Source organism: Pempheris klunzingeri, chromosome 17 (assembly GCF_042242105.1).
Source record: "Pempheris klunzingeri isolate RE-2024b chromosome 17, fPemKlu1.hap1, whole genome shotgun sequence".
NCBI classification, from domain to species: Eukaryota; Metazoa; Chordata; class Actinopteri; order Acropomatiformes; family Pempheridae; genus Pempheris; species Pempheris klunzingeri.
In genome coordinates this window covers 22,269,018-22,289,727 of record NC_092028.1, presented here as the reverse complement: position 1 = coordinate 22,289,727, position 20,710 = coordinate 22,269,018, and the positions used below count along the sequence as shown (strand labels likewise).

Sequence of the window (20,710 nt, the reverse complement as noted above, 5' to 3'; positions counted from 1 at the left end):
AAGATGAACTAAAACTACTAAATAAAAGACTAATGTTGATCATTTGACAGGCCTGTCTGTTTTATGAATGTTTTATGTATTTGCACTTAAAAACATTAGTTAACTTTCAAGGATCCACTGGAAAAACAACAAACACTGTTGTGTTGAGCAACTATTAAAATAAAACTTGAGTTTAAAGCCGGATGGTTTTTCAAGCATCTTCATGTGAAAACATCACAAAGCTTCAGTGTATCAGATAAACAGTCAGTGGAAACTAGACGAGTGTCTGTGCTCCAATAAAATGAAACATTTAACCTATAAAAATGTTTCAAAATGGAGAAAACAGTCCTGAACATGATCCATGAGGCCACGTTAGTGTGTAAATCACTACTGACAGGTGTGTGTGTGTGTGTGTGTGTGTGTGTGTGAAGTTCATTGGCTTCGTCTTCCTTAAAAACACACCGGCAAACAATCGATCGGCTTCTTATTGGAACTATAAATCCAGATCAGAGGCCCGCAGAGCTCCGTGTGCTGCCGTCTCGGCCCTGTGACCTGAGAGGAAAGCTCCCATAATGCACTTCAGTCTCCCAGCAGCCATCCTGCAGCACATCCCGCTAATGGAGGCACATTGTGCACCGACAGCCCCCTCTGAATATTTCATCTACCCCCCTTTGAGACTAACAGGGAGCAGGAGATAGTGAGGAGGAGATGGAGGGCAGAGCAGAGCAGCAGGGCGAGGAGGAGGAGGAGGAGGGGGAGGAAGAGGAGGAGGAGGAGTGCAGCATCAAGGGCCAAATGTGTGCCCTCCCTCCTCCCAGAAAACAGGAGCACCATCACAGCCGTCAGCTCTGTGGCCTTTCTGCCGTCAGTCTGAGCTCAAACGTCGACGTGTCGCCTGTCGCTGTGACTGCAGGTCACAGGGAGGAGGTGCAGTCGATGAAGAATCCAGCAGTGGTGCAGCTGAGGAACCAAGAGAGCAAATAAAAGAAGGGAGAGGAGCACACAGGAGCTGTTAGGATCAGTGGATCCTGTGGGGACCCCGAGGAGGAGTAACTCTCCATCCATCTACAGCAGCGACTCATATCATCTCCACCCTCCAGTTTTCCTGCTACATCCTGTATTTAAAACTAAAGACAGGCTGGAGCTGCAGCAGAGACTCAGTCCTGTCCTCACACAGCTCTGCCACCCTCTGCTGAGCAGACAGCTGCATCACACTCAGAGACCTTCAGGCCTGGACCAGCCCCAGAAAACACACCTGTTCAACACTTCAGCTTAGTCACCGGGTATGTTCGGTGTTTCAGGGAGTTTTCTGGCTGAATCAGACTCCAGCTGTCTGGCTCTGAGTGGTTGGGACGTGTGTTGTGTTGACTTGCACACAGCTGAGCTCAGCAGAGCAATTAGGCTGATTAATTTCAGCTTGAGGTTTCTGAGGAGGCGAATCTGAGAGGACGCTGCCTATTAACCAATTAAACCGCCTGGAGAGGCTATAAGACGGACTGACTGAGGCGGCGGCGGCCTCTCGGTCACTTCTCACCGCCGGAGAAGAGCTCACACGCCGAGGAGGAGGAAGATGGACGGGCTGCGAGGACAGAAACCTGCTTCCGGTCCGCCGCTGCAGCGCCTCAGCTGCACGCACGGGAACTGTGGAGCGACTTTCACCAAACAGAGGAAGCTGCAGGAGCACGAGACGGTGCACACCGGAAAGGTAATGACACCTGTACACCTGCAGGAGGAACACCTGGTGCAGGTGAGCTGAACGCTGAAGCTGCCAAACTTTCCCACAGCGCCCGTGTCAGTGCGCAGTCACCGGCTGTGGTCGTCGTTTCTCCAGAAAGTCTCACCTGAGCCGCCACGAGCTGCAGCACAAAGGCCTCAAGCACTTCACGTGAGTCGCAGGTCACACACACACACACACACACACACACCGCTGCTCGTTCCCCCTCACGCGCCACCAGCTCACGCACACTTTACTTCCTGTAGATGTAAAGTCTCGAGCTGCGCGCGGAGCTTCCTGAGCGCCGGCAGGCTGCGCAGACACGTGCGCTACGCCCACGGAGACAAAGACAAGTACTTCAAGGTTTGTCCACGAGGTGGCGCCACCAGGCCACGGTGACACGAGCCAGCAGCACCTGACAGACCCCTCTGATGTTTGAATAACCAGTTCAGGACTTTTACCTGTGTGTGTGTGTGTGTGTGTGTGTGTGTGTGTGTGTGTGTGTGTCCACAGTGTGACCAGCCCCAGTGCGCACTGACCTTCAGGAAACGCAGACAGTTCAAGCTGCACTTAAAGGAGCATGAAGTCCCTGTTGTGTTCAGGTGCGTCTGTAATTCAGCATTAATGATGTCAGATTCTGCTGTGGTGTAAAATCAGACTGCAGCTCAGTCCTGTGACTTAATGAATCGTCTGAGATCAGATCCAGATGACTGTCGGATGAATTAATCAGCTGCTGGAGGCCTGGAGCAGCAGCAGCAGATGAATGAGTGGTTACAGGCTCGGTGGGTGTGGCCTCAGTGACTTAGTTAAATTTATTTTTACCTCCTCCTCTCCCTGGTGGGGTACTTAGGTGTTCGAAGGATGGATGCGCTGCCATGTTTGATTCCCATATTGCCCGTAAAGCCCACGAGAAGAAGCACACAGGTTGGTCTATTTCGGTCTTGGTGGGGGTCCTTTGATCTTCATCCCCGTGGAAAAATTAAGAGGCCGTGTTTGCATGCATAGGAACACAAATGCTGTGTGAGTGTGGTGTATGTAAGGATCTCACTGTGTTCCTTCCTCAGGTTACCACTGCCCTCATGCCAACTGCCAGGTGCTTGAACACACCTGGGGGAAGCTGCAGAAGCACATGGCCAAACATCCAGGTAAATATGGTGAGAAACTCCTTGAATCTTTCCCAGATGTGTTTGTTTTTCCACATTTTTTTAAACTGTGCTGCAGCCACATTCACGTGCCAAGTGTGCAAGAAGGTGTTCAAGAAGGCGGACGCTCTGCGGAGGCACAAACGGATCCACGCGTCCCACAAGCCCGTGCTGGTGTGTCCGAGGGACGACTGCCAGGCCTACTTCTCCACCACCTTTAACCTGCAGCACCACATCCGCAAGGTTCACCTCGAGCTCCTCAAGTACAAATGCTCCTTCCCAGACTGCCCGCGCACGTTCGCCATGCGGGTAAGAATCAGGTTCTGTAAATGGTGCTGGTGAGATGTGTCGGAGTCAGGTGACTTTAAGTGAGCTGCATCACACAGAACATCTTAATGAGCAGCTGATCTCTCACCACGGTTGTCGTCATGCTCATCATCGTTTACCACCAAAGTGTGAACTTGTGTTTTACATCCTGGCTTTGCTCTAATCCCACAGGAGAGCGTGACCAGACACCTTCTTCGCCACGACACAACCGCCACCTCACTGAAGGTAGGTCTGTCAGTATGCAGGTGTAACCTAAGGCCTCCACACCACAGTGGAATAAAGCTATCTGGTCTGATTGATTAAGGATTCCTCCTGAATCCTGTTGAAAGCGAGCAGTCGACTTCAGAGTTGTTTTACATGATGTCATGTCTGTGTTCTCTGATCGGTGTCTCCACAGCCTGCATAACGACATCAAACTGCTAAAACTTGCAAAACTTTTCTCCTAAACTGTCTTTTTTTTTTTTTTTTCCTGCCAACAGAAACGTCAGCGGCCTAAGAAGTCCTGGCAGAAGCGTCTGGGAGGACACCATCTGCCCGTTGTGGAGGAAAACCTGCAGCGCCTCTTCGCCCTGCGCATGAGGATCTCCCGACGCGCCAAAGTGGAGACGAACCTCTCGGGCCTCTTCAACGAACGCAAGATCCCTCATTACGTGGACCCCGAGGTGAACCTGCGCGGCCTGTTTGGGATCAAACAGCTCCGTCCTCTAGAGGAGAGGCCGGAGGTCACGGCTGTCACGAGCTAAATTAAAATCTGCAGCTGGATTCTGACTTAAGTTTGAGCTCCCTTCTGTTTAATTTTTGAGAAATTAGAAATTGGGTCTCTTTGGTTGACAGTTTAATGTAGCTGACATACATTAAGATGTTTGAAGTGCTTATCTTTCTGCCACTTGACACAATTATTAGGACGTCAAGCTCTTGTGCTCTAATTCTTGAAGATGACGGGTCTTAATTGAAATGCTTATTTTGTAACATGAAACTTGTTGACCCAATAAAATCAGTTGCATTTTGATCAGTGTTTTTTCTTTTAAGGCTGCTTCAACTTTTTTTTCACTTTGAGTGTTTTTTAGATGAGCTCAGCTGGAGGTCTGCTCATCATCAGCAGCTGTCAGAGAAGCTGCATCTCCACAACTCAGATTTGTTTGTTCGGTTTTGTTTAATTGCGACAGAAAAGCGTCTCATTGTTGGCTCCCTCAAACAGCTGCTCGATCCTCTGCTCTGGATCGGTTGACATTTGCTCACCATGTTGGAGCTCATTAGATATGAACAAAGGACGGCGCATGAGTAAGAGCTGAGTCACAGAAAACGTGTCGCTCCGGTGGGCGGCTGAGACACAAAGATGAGTATCGGCTGTCAAATCTGTTCAACGGAGGCTGAGCTGCACTAAAAGCAGTGACGATACTGCTGTGTAATTTGAGTGCACGGGCTGTAAAGGCTAAAAACACACCTGACGCATGATGATGCAGAATCTCTGTAAATAAATCCGGCTGCTGCAGCTTCTGCACAAGAGTTTGACACTAGATTAAAATGACTGGCAGGTGGAAAAAGTGGAATTTGTCTGCTGGCCCTGAACACACCACAATGTAATCCTTCAGAGCAGCTAAAGGGTCACTGCCTTTTGAAGAAAATCACATTTCTGAGTTTGAACATTGATAGGAACATTTAGGCAGGATGTCTACATCTATCAGTAGATTAAGGCTTTTTCACTTTAATACCACAATTTGATTAAATTTAAGGCCAATTTGCAATCAAATGTGAAAATAGTCACACAAACACATGCTGTCAATATAAAAGGACAATAACTGAGTTGAGAAATGTAAGAAAATATCTTTGTCCTTAATGATATTAATGATTACAACTGTCTTAGAGCCAGAGTTGCATATGTGTTCTACAATACTGTTTTGGCGTATGTTACTGACTCTGACTCGGCCAAAGATGAAATGTTCAGGTGGTTTTTACACTTAAAGCATTCAATGAATATTCAAGACCTTCCCAAACAGAAGTTAAGACCAATACTCTAATCAGTAATCAGCCTTTAATCAGTAAATGTGAGTGTGAGACCCCCAGCCGCCCTGTTGGAGTAACGTAAGAACACAATTTAACAAAAACATGACAGTTCTGGTTGTTTTTGGACATTTTAACATCAGCACTAGATCTATGCTGCGGTGCACACTGATTAAAAAACATTAAAACAACAATGTCCAGGCAGGTGGAAATAACTAGTGGATCTAAATGTGCTGAAACCTTTTTTATTAATTCATATATTTTAAATCTTATATCTTTAAACTGCTGTTTTTGTCCCCCCCCCCCAGTCTGTGCAGTCAGGGTGGATTTCAAAGCATCAGCTGAGCTCTGTATCGGCTGTCAGTTTGAGTTCAGACAGAGTCTTCACTCTCTTTGCTCTGCCGAAGGTCAGCCTCTTTGCTTTGCAGCCTCGGGCTTCCTTCACTAGCTGCTGCTCGGCCTCTTTAGGTCCCATACGATAACCTACGAAACACCAGCTGACCGGCTCTGCCCAACTGCAGACACACGCCTCAGCAGCCAGATCATCTGGCCCCGTAGTTACTGGGTATCTCACTCCTTTTGTAAAATGTCAACACGCAGATAAAAGCATCAATCAGATGCCGAGTGCCTCTTAAGATCATGATATTGCTTTGCATGTGTAGAAAGGCGCTCAAGGTCTGCACGTCTCAGCTGAGCAGGAATTTGAAAGGATGCTCTTGTTTCTATGGTGATCAAACACATTAAGCAGCACTTTCTTAAATCTTCTGCCTGCTTGTGTCTTGTCTCGTCTTGTCGGTGGGGTTTTTAGAACAAATGAGACGGCGTTTGCAGGTGCTCAGCAGGTGTGGAAAGTACTTGAGTGATTAGACGCTCCTTGCGGGCTGCAGAGTTGATCATTGTCTTCCACTGGAAAACCACAAAGTCCCACAGAGGAGCCACGACGCTGCCCGTCGTCACCGGAGCCGAGCTCCAGCAGCACGATCAACCTGCATCACATACGGTTAACCACAGCCTCACCGTCGCCCTCTCGCTCCCTGGAAAGGCCACACCAATTACCCACATCGTGAGCGTGACCTTTGGTGTAACATGCTGAGCTTGATTTTTGCAACATCCCAGAGCAACACAAAGGAAAAGTCACAACAATACCATCACAGGCAGGGAGGCAGGGACACTCACCCCACATTCATCACTGTCTGATCAGCTCCCGAGAAACAGCTAATGGGTGAAACATGGATTTTTAGAGCATTTTAAAGGTCCCACATTTTCAACTTGTATATGTAGGTCTGACTAGAGCAGGTTTAGGTGGTTTAATGTTCAGCAGCCTCTGTCTGTCTGAACGCTCTGCTTCGTTCTCACCTTCGACGTCTTTGTGTTAGCGGGAGCTGGCGTTCAGAGCGATGGTAGATTAGGTAGGGACGGTCGGCCTGGTGACAATAAAGAAGAGCTGGGACAAATAAACTGCATTAAGGCACAGATGTGATAAAAAAATACAAAGAAAATCCACAAAAATGTGTTATTCCTCCATAAAGAACCGTTCAGCTTGATCAGTTTAGTGTTTATAGTTAGAGAGTCTTGATATATTGTTTGAATTCACTGTGAAATTGTAGTTTTTGTTATTTTGCTTTTATAGATGTGAAAGTTTACAATTAATTTGATGTTCACGTCATGTTTAGTTTTATACGATACAATGGAAGCCCTAAAGGTGGAGCTGGAGGAGGTCACATGATCAGCAGATCTTTTTATGACATCATAAAGGGAGCCAAATCCAAACGGTGCATTTTCACCCACGTTTACGGAGCGATGGAGCAAAGAACCAGAGTTTTTTCTCATAGTTTGATGGTCTCAACACACACAGGAGACACAGATTTATGCTGAAAGGACATTAAAAAGTGCATTTTGTATAATTTCACCTGTGCTCTGTGTGACACGGCCAGAAGACCTGTGGAAATATAGATATATAAAATAACTACTTTTATTCAGTGTCAAACTAAATGTTTTTGTGATACTACAACACACTTCAGCCCCAACTTAAAACAGCCTCATGTTAGTTTAACACATTTTACTGCTGCTGGTGTTTTATCTGTAGGAATGAATAGTTCCTTTTACAAAATAAGCTGCTTCACCCACACATCTTCCAAAAGATATTTTGAATTAGATAAATCTCTGCTCTGCCAGTTGTACACACTCACTCCTCTGGTTGTTTTGTCCACTCAAGGCCAAAAAAAGCCCCAATAAAACATCTGAATCACCGCGACCCTGCTGTGAATCACTGTAATCCGAATGACGACAGCTTCTCGATGAAATTGCCTCGACCTACACCAACTAGCGCGGCATGATTCAACTAATGTCTCAGCCACAGTAAATAACAGCAACAACAAGCAGTAAAACAGGAGCTGAACACTTTCGAAGGAAATACTCAGGAAATACTCTGCAGTGTCTCCAGGAAGCATCATAGATGGTTGGTGCCTCGTAGTGGTCCAACCGTACAGTTAAAACATTTAACAACTGGAGTTATTTCTGGGATCATTTATAAGGTAGTTTGTGGTTTGGGTGTTCCTGTTCTTTCACCCTTTAAACAATAAAAAATGGATCCTTTGTTCCACACAGGAGACGCTTTTCTAATTTGAGTAGTAACACACATTTCTCTTTTCCAGTCTCATTCACAGAACATTCAGGGAAGAAAAAAAAAATACAGGCTGTCACAGAAGGAGGAAGATGTTGCATCAGAAAATCCTGAAACAAGGAGATAAATCGAAGTAGGTTAACCATGCAGCCGTCATGCCCCGATTTAGCCTGCTTCCTCCAGAATAGATGACCCAAAACCTCACGTCCCTTCCCTCCTCTGCCTTTTCCCAGAGCCCTGTTTAAAGAGAGCTTTTCATCGCTGTAATAAAACTACAAGCCCACCGAACTGACGGGATTAACGAAACAAGCAGAAGACGAGGAGCCTTCTGCACAGGTGGAAGCCTGTTGGGCAAATCACGGCACACAAGGAGGCTCGAACGACTGTTGTGCCAAAAATAAACCAAGTGTCAGCGACCAGTGGGCAGGAAATTCATTACATGGTCACACCTGAAGATTGGCTGTATGGTGAAGATACGATTATTCAAATGATCTATGTTTTAAGGCATCACCCTGGAAATAAGTTGGACGAGTTTGGATGAAAGTAACATAGATGTAAGATAAAGATAAGATAAGAGATTCCTTTATTAGTCCCACGGCGGGGAAATTCAGTGTTACAGCAGCAAAAGTAAAATAACTTGAGGAACATAATTAAATCCTGTGTGATTGTGTCACTCAAAGGAGTTATTGGCCTAATCTAACCAGCTAGCATCTGTTAGCATGAACAGTTAGCTTAGTTTTAAACGAGAAAAACTACAAATCCAATGATTCCTCTGGTTCTTGGGGAACTTAAACAGAGACTTGAAGCTCAGCTGTTTAAATCCGATAAAATTGCTTTATTGAAATTTAGTTTTTTGACGCTTTATTCAAATAACAGAAGCTGAAGTAAAGCTGAGGCCATTATTTTTGAACGTATTTGGTCATTAAGTATTTGACAAAATTCAAATTTTGACCTGATAAAAGTCAGGGGATCACCAATTATTACAAATCTCCCTGAAAGGGGCACAAATGTCTTCACAAAACTCTGATCCAATAGTTGATAAACCATCCGACACACTGACTTTATCATCAACAGAGCCAAAAAAAAAATAGATCTGGACTTTAGGGCTGAAAGTTCAGCTTTTAACCTCTGCAGCAGAGGTCCAGCTTCATTTGAACAGTGAAATGAATCCGGTGAATATCAGCACCGGACACACACTACTACATTATTCTATCAGCGCGTCCTCCAACCTGCCGAGAGACCGACACGACCTTACGGCCCTCCAATTTACCCCCCGACTTCCCACAATCCTCAGCACCGAATGCGCTCAAGTGCTCATGTAATTGGCTCTCAGCTCTCTTAACGTTCACTCTTAGATGATTTAATATTCCTTCATGAATGTTTGAACAGTGTGAAAGCACCAGTTTTGCCTCCTGCCTTGTTGCTTGTCTTCCTTCAGCCAAAGTTAATGATGCTGCAAATCGATAGCAGACACATTTATAAATTATCCACTGAGCAAAAAGCAGCAGAGACACTTTCAGGAAAACAGAATATAGAGGGAGAGCGTGTTTTTATCTATACTGCCAACATGTGCCTACACAAAGTCATTTGGTTCACAAAACTGGCTATCGAAGCAGGAGGTCCCAGTTCCTAGGAAACTGGAGCAGACACAGCAGTCGCCAGGACGCTGAAAGTCATCCAAAAAGAGGCGTAGATGGATAGTGTTTGTTTAAAGGCTTCTTTGACGTCGTGTGGGGTGCTGTGGAGTCAGAGAACAAGAGTTTCCCTCGGCTGGACCACAGCTCAGAGTCAGGTACATCTGGTCTGTCTGTTTGGCCTTCTTCTTCTTCTTCTTCTTCTTCTTCCTGCGAGCGCCTGTCTGAGACCTGCCGTCAGCAGCAGGCTGTTTATCATCTTTTCTCAGTCATTAAATCATGTCACCTCATACGTCAAAGCCATCCATTTCTTCTCTGCTGCTCGTCTTCGCCGCCTCTCTCTGTCTTCTGTTCTCACGGCAGTATATTCTCTCCCTTCCTGTCCTCGTGAAAAATTGGGCAAACGTGAGTCCAATGACGAGGGCACAATGAGGTGAGTGTATTTCTGTGTCTCAGACAGACGCAGTGACGGCGGTTATTTATCTCTTGTGCCTAACAAATTGCCCCGTGTCTCGGTTTTATTGCAGATTATATTGCTCGCTGCAGGTTGCTCCGCCGCACCGGATTAAAGTGAGACTAAGTCAGATTTCCTCAGGCTGACAATGATGGTGCAGGTTAAGAAAAGCCACGATGTTCCTTCGCTGGGACGAGGATTTGCATAATATAGTCATGAATGCGGACAGAGTCTCTCAAAATGAGACACTGACATGATTTATCTTGGCAGACTATCAGAGTCATTTCGATCAGATTAGATGTGATCTGTGCTGCCCGAGATGAGACTTGATAACCGTAGAGGACGATTCGGGGGGAGATTGCATTTCCGTTTGTTGGCATCCACTGCAAAACATCCAACGTCGTCCTTATTTCCTCACATTCACCTGTTTCACACACGTCTGAGGCTTCATCAGTCAAAACCCGGCCTCCGATAAGCGCCTTGTGCTCCAGTCAAGCTCGACCGGTAATTAAAAGCGCTGCGAGCCAGCAATCAGGAAGCGTGACAGCTACCTTGTTTTAAAAATGACCGGCCCAAATATCTGGTCAGTATAATCATTCATCAAAGCTGCCAAATAGTCATTAACTGATCTTGACGCACCAAATCTCTATTCTGGTTTTATCCATTTTTCAACAGCTGAAGTTTGTGTGTCTGCGATTGATTTTAAACCTGCTGTCTTTTTTCTTTTTCTTTTTTTTATTATTATCGACGCCCGGACGGATCAGCAGGTGGGCCGGTGTTCAATTAACAGCCATGTAATCCTGAGTGATTACTTCATGAGCTCAACAGCATGAGAGGAGGAGAAGGTTACAATGACATGAACCAGCAGTCTGAGAGAAGTCTGCTTTATATGCAGTTTTGCATGAAAGAAACTTTATTGATCCCTTTGGGGAAATTGAGTCATCGTAGCAGTAAAACTAATTCACCAGGGATCAGATGAAGAGGAGGCTGTTCGCCGAACATGAATACAAAGCACACAGGAGACGAAGCTAACTGTTAGAAAGTAGAATAACACTGAGACCGGTGTGAGTTTGGCCTTTTTTATTATTATTTTGAGAAATATGGGAGCTTGGATGGGAATATTGTGACATATTTCAAACCAAATAAAGAGCTGAGAAACACCAAAAAGAGCAAATGAACTGTCGAGCTGAACAATTTAAAGGAACAGTTTGACATTTTGTGAAGTGCACTCATTTGCTTTCTTACCCAGAGTCCCACTCTCATGTCTGTGCACCAAATATGAAGCTGCAGGCAGGAGATGGTTAGCTTAGCTTAGCATAAAGACTGGAAAGAGGGGGAAACCGCTAGCCTAGAGTAGAGGAGAGCGAATTCTTCCTGCAGATGAATTACATACAAAGTCAATGCAAAGACACTGATCGGTTCTCCTGAAGATAGACTGTTCACTTGAAAATGTGTTTGTTATTTGATTCTAGCTTTACGGTTGTACTTTTCTATGTAGCAAGTTAGCACAAACATTAGCCCCAGTTAGCACAAGCAGCGCTAGCATTAGCCCCAGTTAGCACACGCTGCACTAGCATTAGCCCCAGTTAGCACACACTGCACTAGCATTAGCCCCAGTTAGCACACGCTGCACTAGCATTAGCCCTAGTTAGCACAAGCAGCACTAGCATTAGCCCTAGTTAGCACAAGCAGCGCTAGCATTAGCCCCAGTTAGCACACACTGCACTAGCATTAGCCCCAGTTAGCACACACTGCACTAGCATTAGCCCCAGTTAGCACACACTGCACTAGCATTAGCCCCAGTTAGCACACGCTGCACTAGCATTAGCCCCAGTTAGCACAAGCAGCACTAGCATTAGCCCTAGTTAGCACAAGCAGCACTAGCATTAGCATTTTAATAACTTTTTTGTAAAATTTCCTCTATTTTTGCTGATTTCTTTTGGCTGGACGATTATGAAACACTTGCTTTAGTTTATTGCAGATGTTCTCAGCCATGCGGAGGGAAGGTACATATTTTATTTAAGACTTAGCTGTAAAGTAAAAACAGTCATTTTGTAATTGAACGAAAGGTAATTAAATGTTTTAACACCATAAGTGTAATTCTGGTGTCTTGTAAACTGAAGATGGTTGGGCACATTATGTGCATGACAAAATAAATAAACAATCCTTTTCCACCTCCTTCACTCACATTTTGAGTGCAGTTCATTCACCAAAGAGTTTAAGTTGAATTTGACTGATAGTATTATTATTATTTTATTTTAAATAGATATATAATGAATTCTTTTGGCCGCTGTGATGGCACTAATGTGAGTGAGTCATTTTACCTGTACGAGTATGTGAGAGAGAAAACAGTCTTAAGGCTGATAAACGGACGAGTGCTTCTTCTTCCTCCTCCTCTTCCTCATCACCAGGCCCTCATGGTTTCATTTCATCTATCTGTTGACCAAAGTAAAGGTCAGCTGTGTTGGGAGGAGGATGACGTGAGCTGTTCACTATAACAGCTCATCTGTGTGTGTGTGTGTGTGTGTGTGTGTGTGTAGCTCATGGACCAGCGCCTCACCACGAGCGATGCCTCTGGCTGCAAACTCAGAGAGAGAGAGAGAGATGAGCATCAAGAAGGAGAGAGAGAGAGGAAGAGGAGAGAAGAGAGGGCTCAGTGAGGCTCATGTTTCATTAATGGAGCATATCATACTGTGTGTGTGTGTGTGTGTGTGTGTGTGTGATGCAGGGTCACAGTTGACTTTAATTAGATGGGGAATGTTTTAAACAAATGTAGGGCAATCACTGATTCACAGGAGCGTGGCGGCCATGTTAGTCTACCTCCAATCAGTGCTGATCAGGGACAGGGAGCGCCGGGCGGGCCGAGCCCCGCTAAAGGCACGAGGCGGCGGGGAAGACTGATGAGTCAGTGGCCTGTTGGAAGCATCAGTCATCATCAGCGACTGAGTGCTGAGTCGCAGTTAGACCGGCGTCTCCTGGTGTTGTTTTCCGCAGAGGGACGGAGGGTGAGGCCATCAGACGTCCTGCCCGTCTCCCTCCTCGCCGGTCAGTCACTTCCGATCATCATATCTGACTCCTGTCTGGTCAGGGAGCGACTGACCTGCCTGCCCGTCCCTCCTGTCTCCCTACTTAGTGCTCACAACTGCAGCCTTTGCTCTGCTGCTAGAAACACATTCACAGCCAGGAAACAGCAAGAGTCTTATCACAAGATTAAGTTTTCAGGGAGGTGGTGCATCTGCTCCGTACTTACCCGTTAACCAAAACCATGCTGTCAGGTTTGGTTCGAAGGAGGACGCAGACCAGGAGGACGATGAGGTTTAGCAGACCTATTGTGAGGTGCTTCAGGTGAGATGGGGTGGCCGGTGACGGCAGAGGGAAGAGGAGGAACAGAGGACGAGGAGGCAGGCAGAGAGCCTGAAGATCAGGAGACAAACAAGCATTAAATCGAGCGGTGAGAACACCGCAGTGATTTCACAACACCGACGGAGGCAGAAACAACAGCGTGGAGACGAGTGGGAGGGAAGCCGCCGCTGATAAGCTGATGAGCTGATTGTACACAGGTGTGTCGATAGGCAGCCACACACACACACACACACACAGATAAACAAACAGAGGACACGGAGAGATATCTGAACAACAACTGGACTGATTTTGCGATATTCTGCACAGACATTCGTGGTTCCCAGAGGATGAATCCCACAGACTTTTCCTCTAACATCACCAAGACGTTAGCGTTTTTATTTTTTTAGTTGAAATAGCTCTTTAATATTCAGATGTAGTCAGGTTGGTGCACACATCCTGGATGGACTGGAATCACTTTGGAGATCTTTTAGCTTTTCCACGTAGCGCCGCCATCAGGGCGAAACCTTCCCATCAGCCTCAGCTGCTCCTGCTGCTACACATTAAACCTGTTAGTGTTGGTGTTAGCAAGCTGATGTTAGCATTTATCTGAGAGCAGCACTGTGCCTAAAGCCCTGTTCACACCTCCTATTAACATGTGTCTCTGGTAATCTGATCACAAGTGGACACCTCTCAGGACGTCACTGCACAGCTGCCATTACAATAGAATGGAAAAGAATATGGATGTGAATAAACACATACAGTATTTCCACAAACATTTATAAAAGAGGGTGAATATTTTTATTTAAAGTCTAATTAACAGCAGTGTCTTCAGCATCATGTTCCCTTTGACATTATCATCTTATTTTTTAATATCACACTCCAACTCGGATCCATAACGGTAACCACCAGTCTGAAGCACAGAGAGCACCACTGCATCCTGGGTAAATCCACACGTTGACCATGTTAAAGAGCCCATTTTCTGTTTGGAGGCTCTACTAGAGCAGATCTACATGGTTTAATGTTCAAAAAACACATTATTTTTCTTGCCTACGACGTCTTTGTGTTACAGGAGCTGGTGTTGAGGTCACATGATCATCAGATCCCCTAGTGACATCATAAAGGGACCCAAATCTAAACGGAGCGTTTTCACACACATTCCCTGAAACATGGAGCAGCAGAACAGGGGAGAGGACGGTCTTTACTCCTCTAGGCTCTCTGGGGGACATTTATTTATGTTGAGGAGACACCGAAATGTGTATTTTGCATAAATGTGAGACCCTTAATGCAGCAGGTGTGAACAGGACCTCAGCACAGCCTCAGAGAGCCTCGTTATGAAAACACACATTCTCCATATCCACTTAAAAGCTGATTATACATCAGAGTTGTGTTCACAACTTGTTTCATTGACCCAAACTCACATCAGTCTGGGTGAGACGATCCGACTCAGCGTGGAGGCAGAAATGTCAGTGAGAGAACAGAATAACAGACCTGGAATATATGGTGTTATCCTGAAAATCTCATTTCATGATGCACATTCGCCTGTCAGCACCGAGCGCAGCAGACCAAACAAAGACCTGCACACGTGTGAATGATGATGTTTATACTCTCCTCTCTTAAAAGCAAATCTGACCAGTGGTCCAATCTCCCCCAAAACTTAGTTTATCCTTCTGGAGGCTCTCTGCTGCTCTGTCACACGGCACTCCTTAATCCCTGGTATCAAGACGGTCAGACGTCCGAGTTTAGGCGGCCTGGAGTTTGTTTAATGACACCAGACCATTGTGCACAGCGGGGAGAGGACATAGGGGTCCAACTGGAAAACAAGAATGAGAGGATGAGTCTGAAAACTACATGCATGGGACAGCATTATAAATAGTCTCTCTCAGTTAATTTACTTGTGCTTATGTGTGCCTGCCTGGTGTCAAAGGCAGATTATTGTGCTGCGTTTGTTCCTGTGTGGGTGAAGTAGGAAGGATAATGGTATGTTGTACCCGCAGCTGAAGAAATAAGTCTTTATGCTTCTGTCAGCTAGTATCAGGTCTGTGTGTGTGAGTGTGTGTGTGAGTGAGTGTGTGGTAGCAGCCTGTGATTACCTGCTATTCTTGGAGTGACTATTCATTTAATCAGCTCTATTTTTGCTATTGGATTCCCCTGACGGCTGCTGTTGTCATTATTTGCTTTCCTTCGATAAACACTCGCTTCCTCCCTCTAGAAGCAGAAAGTGCGAAAATTGCATATTTAGAAAAAGAAAAACATTAAAGAGGAGAGTGTGTGTGTGTGTGTGTGTGTGTGTGTGTGTGTGTGTGTGTGTGTGAGAGAGTGTGTGTGTGTGTGTGTGTGTGTGTGTGTGTGTGTGTGTGTGTGTGTGTGTGTGGCTGAGAGGGTGTGTGTGTGTGTGTGTGTGGCTGAGAGTGTGTGTGTGTGTGTGTGTGTGTGTGCGTGTGTGTCTGAGAGGCTGAGAGGGTGTGTGTGTGTGTGTGTGTGTGTGTGGCTGAGAGGGTGTGTGTGTGTGTGTGTGGCTGAGAGTGTGTGTGTGTGTGTGTGTGTGTGTGTGTGCGTGTGTGTCTGAGAGGCTGAGAGGGTGTGTGTGTGTGTGTGTGTGTGTGTGTGTGTGTGTGTGTGTGGCTGAGAGGGTGAGTGTGTGTGAGTGTGTGTGTGTGTGTGTGTGTGTGTGTGTGTGTGTGTGTGTGTGTGTGTGGCTGAGGGTGGACTGAAACCTGTTCTTGCTCAGGACTTGAAGGAGGAGATGGTGAACCTGTGTGACGCTGATTGTTACACTTTGCTGTCATTTGTACAAATGAGGGATTTGAATGATTAAAGGTTTGGTCGGTTCTGTACCTGTTTATCTTATTGATCTCTGGCTGCAGGTGCAGTTATTACTGGAATCATATATAGTTTTTCTTGTAAAGCTTTTTATTTATCTCCTTTCTTTTTCTATTTATCTATTTTTTTTAATCCTGTTGTGACACTTAAGAGCTCTTTATGACTTGTAAGTATGCTAACGGTTAGCAGTCAGTATGCTAACGGTTAGTTTTCAGGATACTAACGGTTAGTTGTCAGTATGCTAACAGTTAGCTGTATGATTGTAAAGTACCCAGAGACAGAAATGCTGTATGTGTGTGGTCTATGAAAGGTCAGTGAGAGTTCTGAGTGCTGAAATCATTGTCTCTGTTCTATTGAAGAGGCTCACGGTGCTTCATTGACCAATTATGGCCGTTGCCATCTTGGTTTATGGGAACCAGAGGTGACGCTTGTTCCTCAACTGCAGCCTCTGATCTTCCTGGTGTATCTTCCTCTAAATGGATCATAATTTACTAAATGAACGTCCTGCTGTGCTGAAGAAGACAGTAAACTAGAGACTGAGAGCAGAAACTGTTCACTGAGCTGATAAATCAGGAGAGAAGTCTCCTCATTTCCTCATTGACTTCCATCCAGTCAGACTTCTGTTTGGAGCCAGTGGAGTCGCCCCCTGCTGGACACTAAAGAGGAAGCAGCTTTAAAGCTTCACTGTTCAGACCCAGAAACTCTACATTGGAACAACCAGCCTGCTAGTCAACCCAATAAACACATTTTCATAGTTGTACCCAAACAAGCTAGCTTTAGCTAACTACAGCCATGTTGCAGCGCTGCAGGGTCCCACTCCTGTAAAAACATCCTAAATATGTGAATCTCTGCCAGCTGCCTATGAAGCACCATGCTGTAATAAAGAGGAAAACTGCTAGAAACAATTAGATCTCCATCTTAAATCAGTTAAAGACCAACTCGTTAACAGCGAGGAGAAAAAAAAAAACAGGTTTCGTTTATTCCTGTTCTTCATATTGTGATTCTGCTCCTCATCAAAACTACACAGGAACCTGCAGCGTGATGCTGGGAGATAAAAGAGGAGGAACACAGTGCTGATAGCTGCTCTACATCTGTGTGTGTGTGTGTGTGTGTGTGTGTGTGTGTGTGTGTGTGTGTGTGTGTGTGCTCTGTTCACCTGGACCAGCACAGACGGTGCAGAGGCTGTTAGTCCTGACACTTGCTTGGAGGCACTCTGAAAGGTCATGAGACGTAATAATAACAGCAGGGGACATGCTGAATAATGACAGTGGACATTTATTATACAGGAGCGAAAGCAAACCCCCGCAGGCTGGGACAGATATGACGCTGGGCCAGATTTCACAAATAACCACATTTACACCAGGCCTTAATTGCCCCCCTCCTGTCGCTTTACTACCTCAGAAAGTGAACATCATGGCCAAGCTGAGCCGGAGCAGCCAGCAGAAATGAGGCATTATTAATAGGCAATGTTACTTTAAACAGCTCCCCTTCCTCCTCAGATATTCCCCCGTAATCAAATCAGGTGAGGCGGGCACACGTAGAGCCTTCTAACAATAACTTTAATGATAAGTAATGTCACAATAGGAGCTGGAAAGAGAGAGGAAGGGGAACAGGCCGTCCCTTCGCTTCTCTCGTGTCTGACGGCTGATGCCAGAAAGAGAGACGTCGGCAGGGAGTGATGGAGAGAGGTGGATGGAGCCAGAAATGAGATGAGACGAGGGAGGTAAGGACGGGACTGCTACACTGGCAGAGTTTCATCAGCCCGAGAGGACTCGCCGTGCTCTGAGTCACAGCAGACGGGCAGCGCTGTCAAGTGTTAATGGAGGTGCAGCAGCCACGAATTGGAGGCCGAACTCAGCAGCTTCATCAAAAAAACAGAGAGAGAGGGAGAAAAGAGGGAGACGAGCGGCTACTTCACCCAAACATCTCACACACGCCAGTAGAGCTGGCCTTAAAATGAAGAAGCTCAGCCAGAAGTGAAAATGTCTGTTTATCCACCGTAATGTCAAAACATCAGCAAATTTTTTGGGCCTTACCAAAAAAGGCCCCCAAAAAAACGATCCCTGACTTCTGAAGCCATACGAAGCCGTGCAGAGCTTTTCTGCTTTAACGTGGAGACAAAGTGTTCTGTGTTTACACGATGCAGAACAGCAGCACTAAAGTCACTTTCAAATTAAAAAGGGGAATCTCGACGTTGGTCCACGTGAGGACTCGGAGGAGGCGGTGACCTGCAGGCGCTCTGCTGGAACCGTTAAATGCAGCCTAGCAAAGTTTCAGTGTCACATGACGGTACAACAGCAGTGTGGAGTTTAAAGAACATCAGATCGTTCTCGATTCTTAAGACTCTGTTAGTTTGTTCTGCTGTTCAGTGAACGCCGACGCTGCTTTAGCTTGTTTACTGGATGTTTGATCAGATCTGGATATGACGACGCCTCCAGTGTTTCCCAGTGGCCTCTATTTCCATAAACCTGGAATGATGGAGGGAAGGAGTCTGCTGAAGATAAACACAAGTTTTTCTGTCTTGTTTTTGCAAAAATCCTTTAATTTTAACTATATTTTTAAGGTGGTAGGAGGCTGATTTGGTGATTGATTAGTCACGTAAGCCTGAAACCCAAGACGAAAGACAAACGCTTCCTCAAAGTATTCAGGTCTTATAATACGTCCACGGTGCTCACAAACAAATCTCAGTGGGCGGGTGAGTGAATAAGGACTAAAACCAAACCAGTTAAAACCATCGGTGTCCCTGATATGGTTGTTTGTTGGCGTTGGAAAGACGTCAGTACTGTTCCTCAGCTTTATGTCGCCGTGTGTGATTAAATAAAAAGGCCTGAATTACTCTCCCTCCGGCGGTGCCATTATGTGATATTTATATCGTGGCTGTTTGTTGAGCGTCCTTTCGGCATTCCTCTGTGCACAGCAGAGCGTGTGTGGAGATGGTGGCTGGTGTATGAGCCATTGAAGTGGCCGTTTAGGAGCTTTCTGCTATCTTTGGGCCAAATAGGCTGCGATTATGATCACAGATAGAGAACAACACCCAAAGCCGTGGGCCCTCTGTGGTGATCGGCAGCTTTCACGCATGCAGGGGGGAAGTCTTCGGGGTGCAGATCATGTGACAGGCAGGACAGGGGCGGCTTTGTAAAGGTCTTTTATTGAGGTATGCGGCCGACCAATGACTGTGGACTCAGGAAACATCCAAACACACTTTACATTATGGACAGTATGAAGGTGTGAAGGTGTGATGCTACAGAAAACTAGACGCAATGCAAGAGAAGGTGTTCACATGGGTAAGATCATTAATCCAGTTCTCGTCTGACGCCATTTATCTCCAGGAAGTTCGTACCGTTTCACTTTTTCTTCCATCCGAAGCTCCGCGGTGAAGTCAAGCAGCAAGTAAAGTGTTTTTCCAAGCGACAGCAATCACTATGAAGGAGATACCTCAACGGAAAGGACAACTTATTCAGAATACAGACAAAATAAAGTGCTATTCTCATTATTACAGAAAGAGAAGCTGATATCTGACAGTCTAAAGGCTTCCACATACACTGAAATGTAGACGACAGAAGGATCAGAGCAGCTGGATCTCCGTGCTCTGAAAGAAGACATGAGTTAAATTATTTCAGGAGCTGCAGTGCCGTCACTGTGGATCCTCTCTTTGGAGCAACGTGTCCTTTTAAAGAAATGCATCACATTTGTTTAATAAGTAACAGATGAAAGAATCGAAGGCTGAACCATCAGATGTTTACCAAGCCTTCCCTTCATACCATTACTGACTCGTCACATCAATACAGAGGACAGGGAGGCCGAACGGGGAGCGGAAGATGCAGATGACAGGCTGACATTTGATCAATGATGACTCGTGCACCCATGGGTGCAGCAATACCTGCACGAACACACTGACTCATAACATTTCAACACTGATGTCATCCCTCTGACTGCGCCTCCTCCCTGTTTCCTCCAACCTGTCAGTGAAACTTAGACTCCTTGTCACGGTCACAAAGAGCCCCAGCGTGTTGTTGTTGTTGTGTTTGCTGTTGTTCTGGCACGCCGAGGATCCGACCCGCCAAGCTCGTTATCCGCGTGATATCAGGAGAGCAGCTCCTGTCCAGCTGTTTCTGAGTTATCAACAAGGTTCATTACAGCAACAGTTATTCCCGTGTGGATATTAACCACCAAGAAAAGGTGAGGGAACATTTTTAAGAAACTGCAGGAGGTTTGAATTCCTGTCTTTGTTGTCGTTGTTTTGTAAAATGTGCAGTTTATCTCGTCTTACCAGACAGAAAAGATGCTCACCATATTTTCGTAGTTATCTCACACTGAAAAAGTCAGGAGGAAAAAAAAGAGTTTTTCAGTTTCCTGTGAAGAGATCCTCAGAGCCTCCAATTTTCCTTTGAAAGTCGTCTCATTTCTGCGCTCTCTGGCTGTCGAGTGCAGCGATGACTCCGCCTAAAAACTGCTGAGGATTTTCAGATCGTGTGGGCTCCTTTCATCTGATGCTGCCGTCTGTCTGAATGGCAGCAGCCCTCTCTGGCTGGCAGTGGCTGCTGTCCTTGGCGAGCGCCTCACGCTGAGTCCCAGTCTCCATGAAGCTGAAATGAGTCCCCGGGCCAGAGACCCTGACATGAGCAGATAGGGATGAGACACACACACACACACACACACACACACACACACACA

At 45.9% G+C, this 20,710-nt stretch overlaps 1 protein-coding gene across 1 annotated transcript; it reads left to right on the top strand.

The window, feature by feature from the left end:
* The first annotated feature begins 1,548 nt into the window (after positions 1 to 1,548).
* On the top strand, positions 1,549 to 3,905 carry 42sp43 (P43 5S RNA-binding protein). Its single transcript, XM_070848231.1, has 9 exons — positions 1,549 to 1,684; positions 1,764 to 1,864; positions 1,960 to 2,056; positions 2,207 to 2,295; positions 2,544 to 2,617; positions 2,758 to 2,838; positions 2,915 to 3,144; positions 3,334 to 3,387; positions 3,642 to 3,905. The coding sequence occupies exons 1-9, from the start codon at positions 1,550 to 1,552 to the stop codon at positions 3,903 to 3,905; spliced, it is 1,125 nt and encodes a 374-aa protein (XP_070704332.1). The 5' UTR covers position 1,549.
* The last annotated feature ends 16,805 nt before the right edge of the window (positions 3,906 to 20,710 follow it).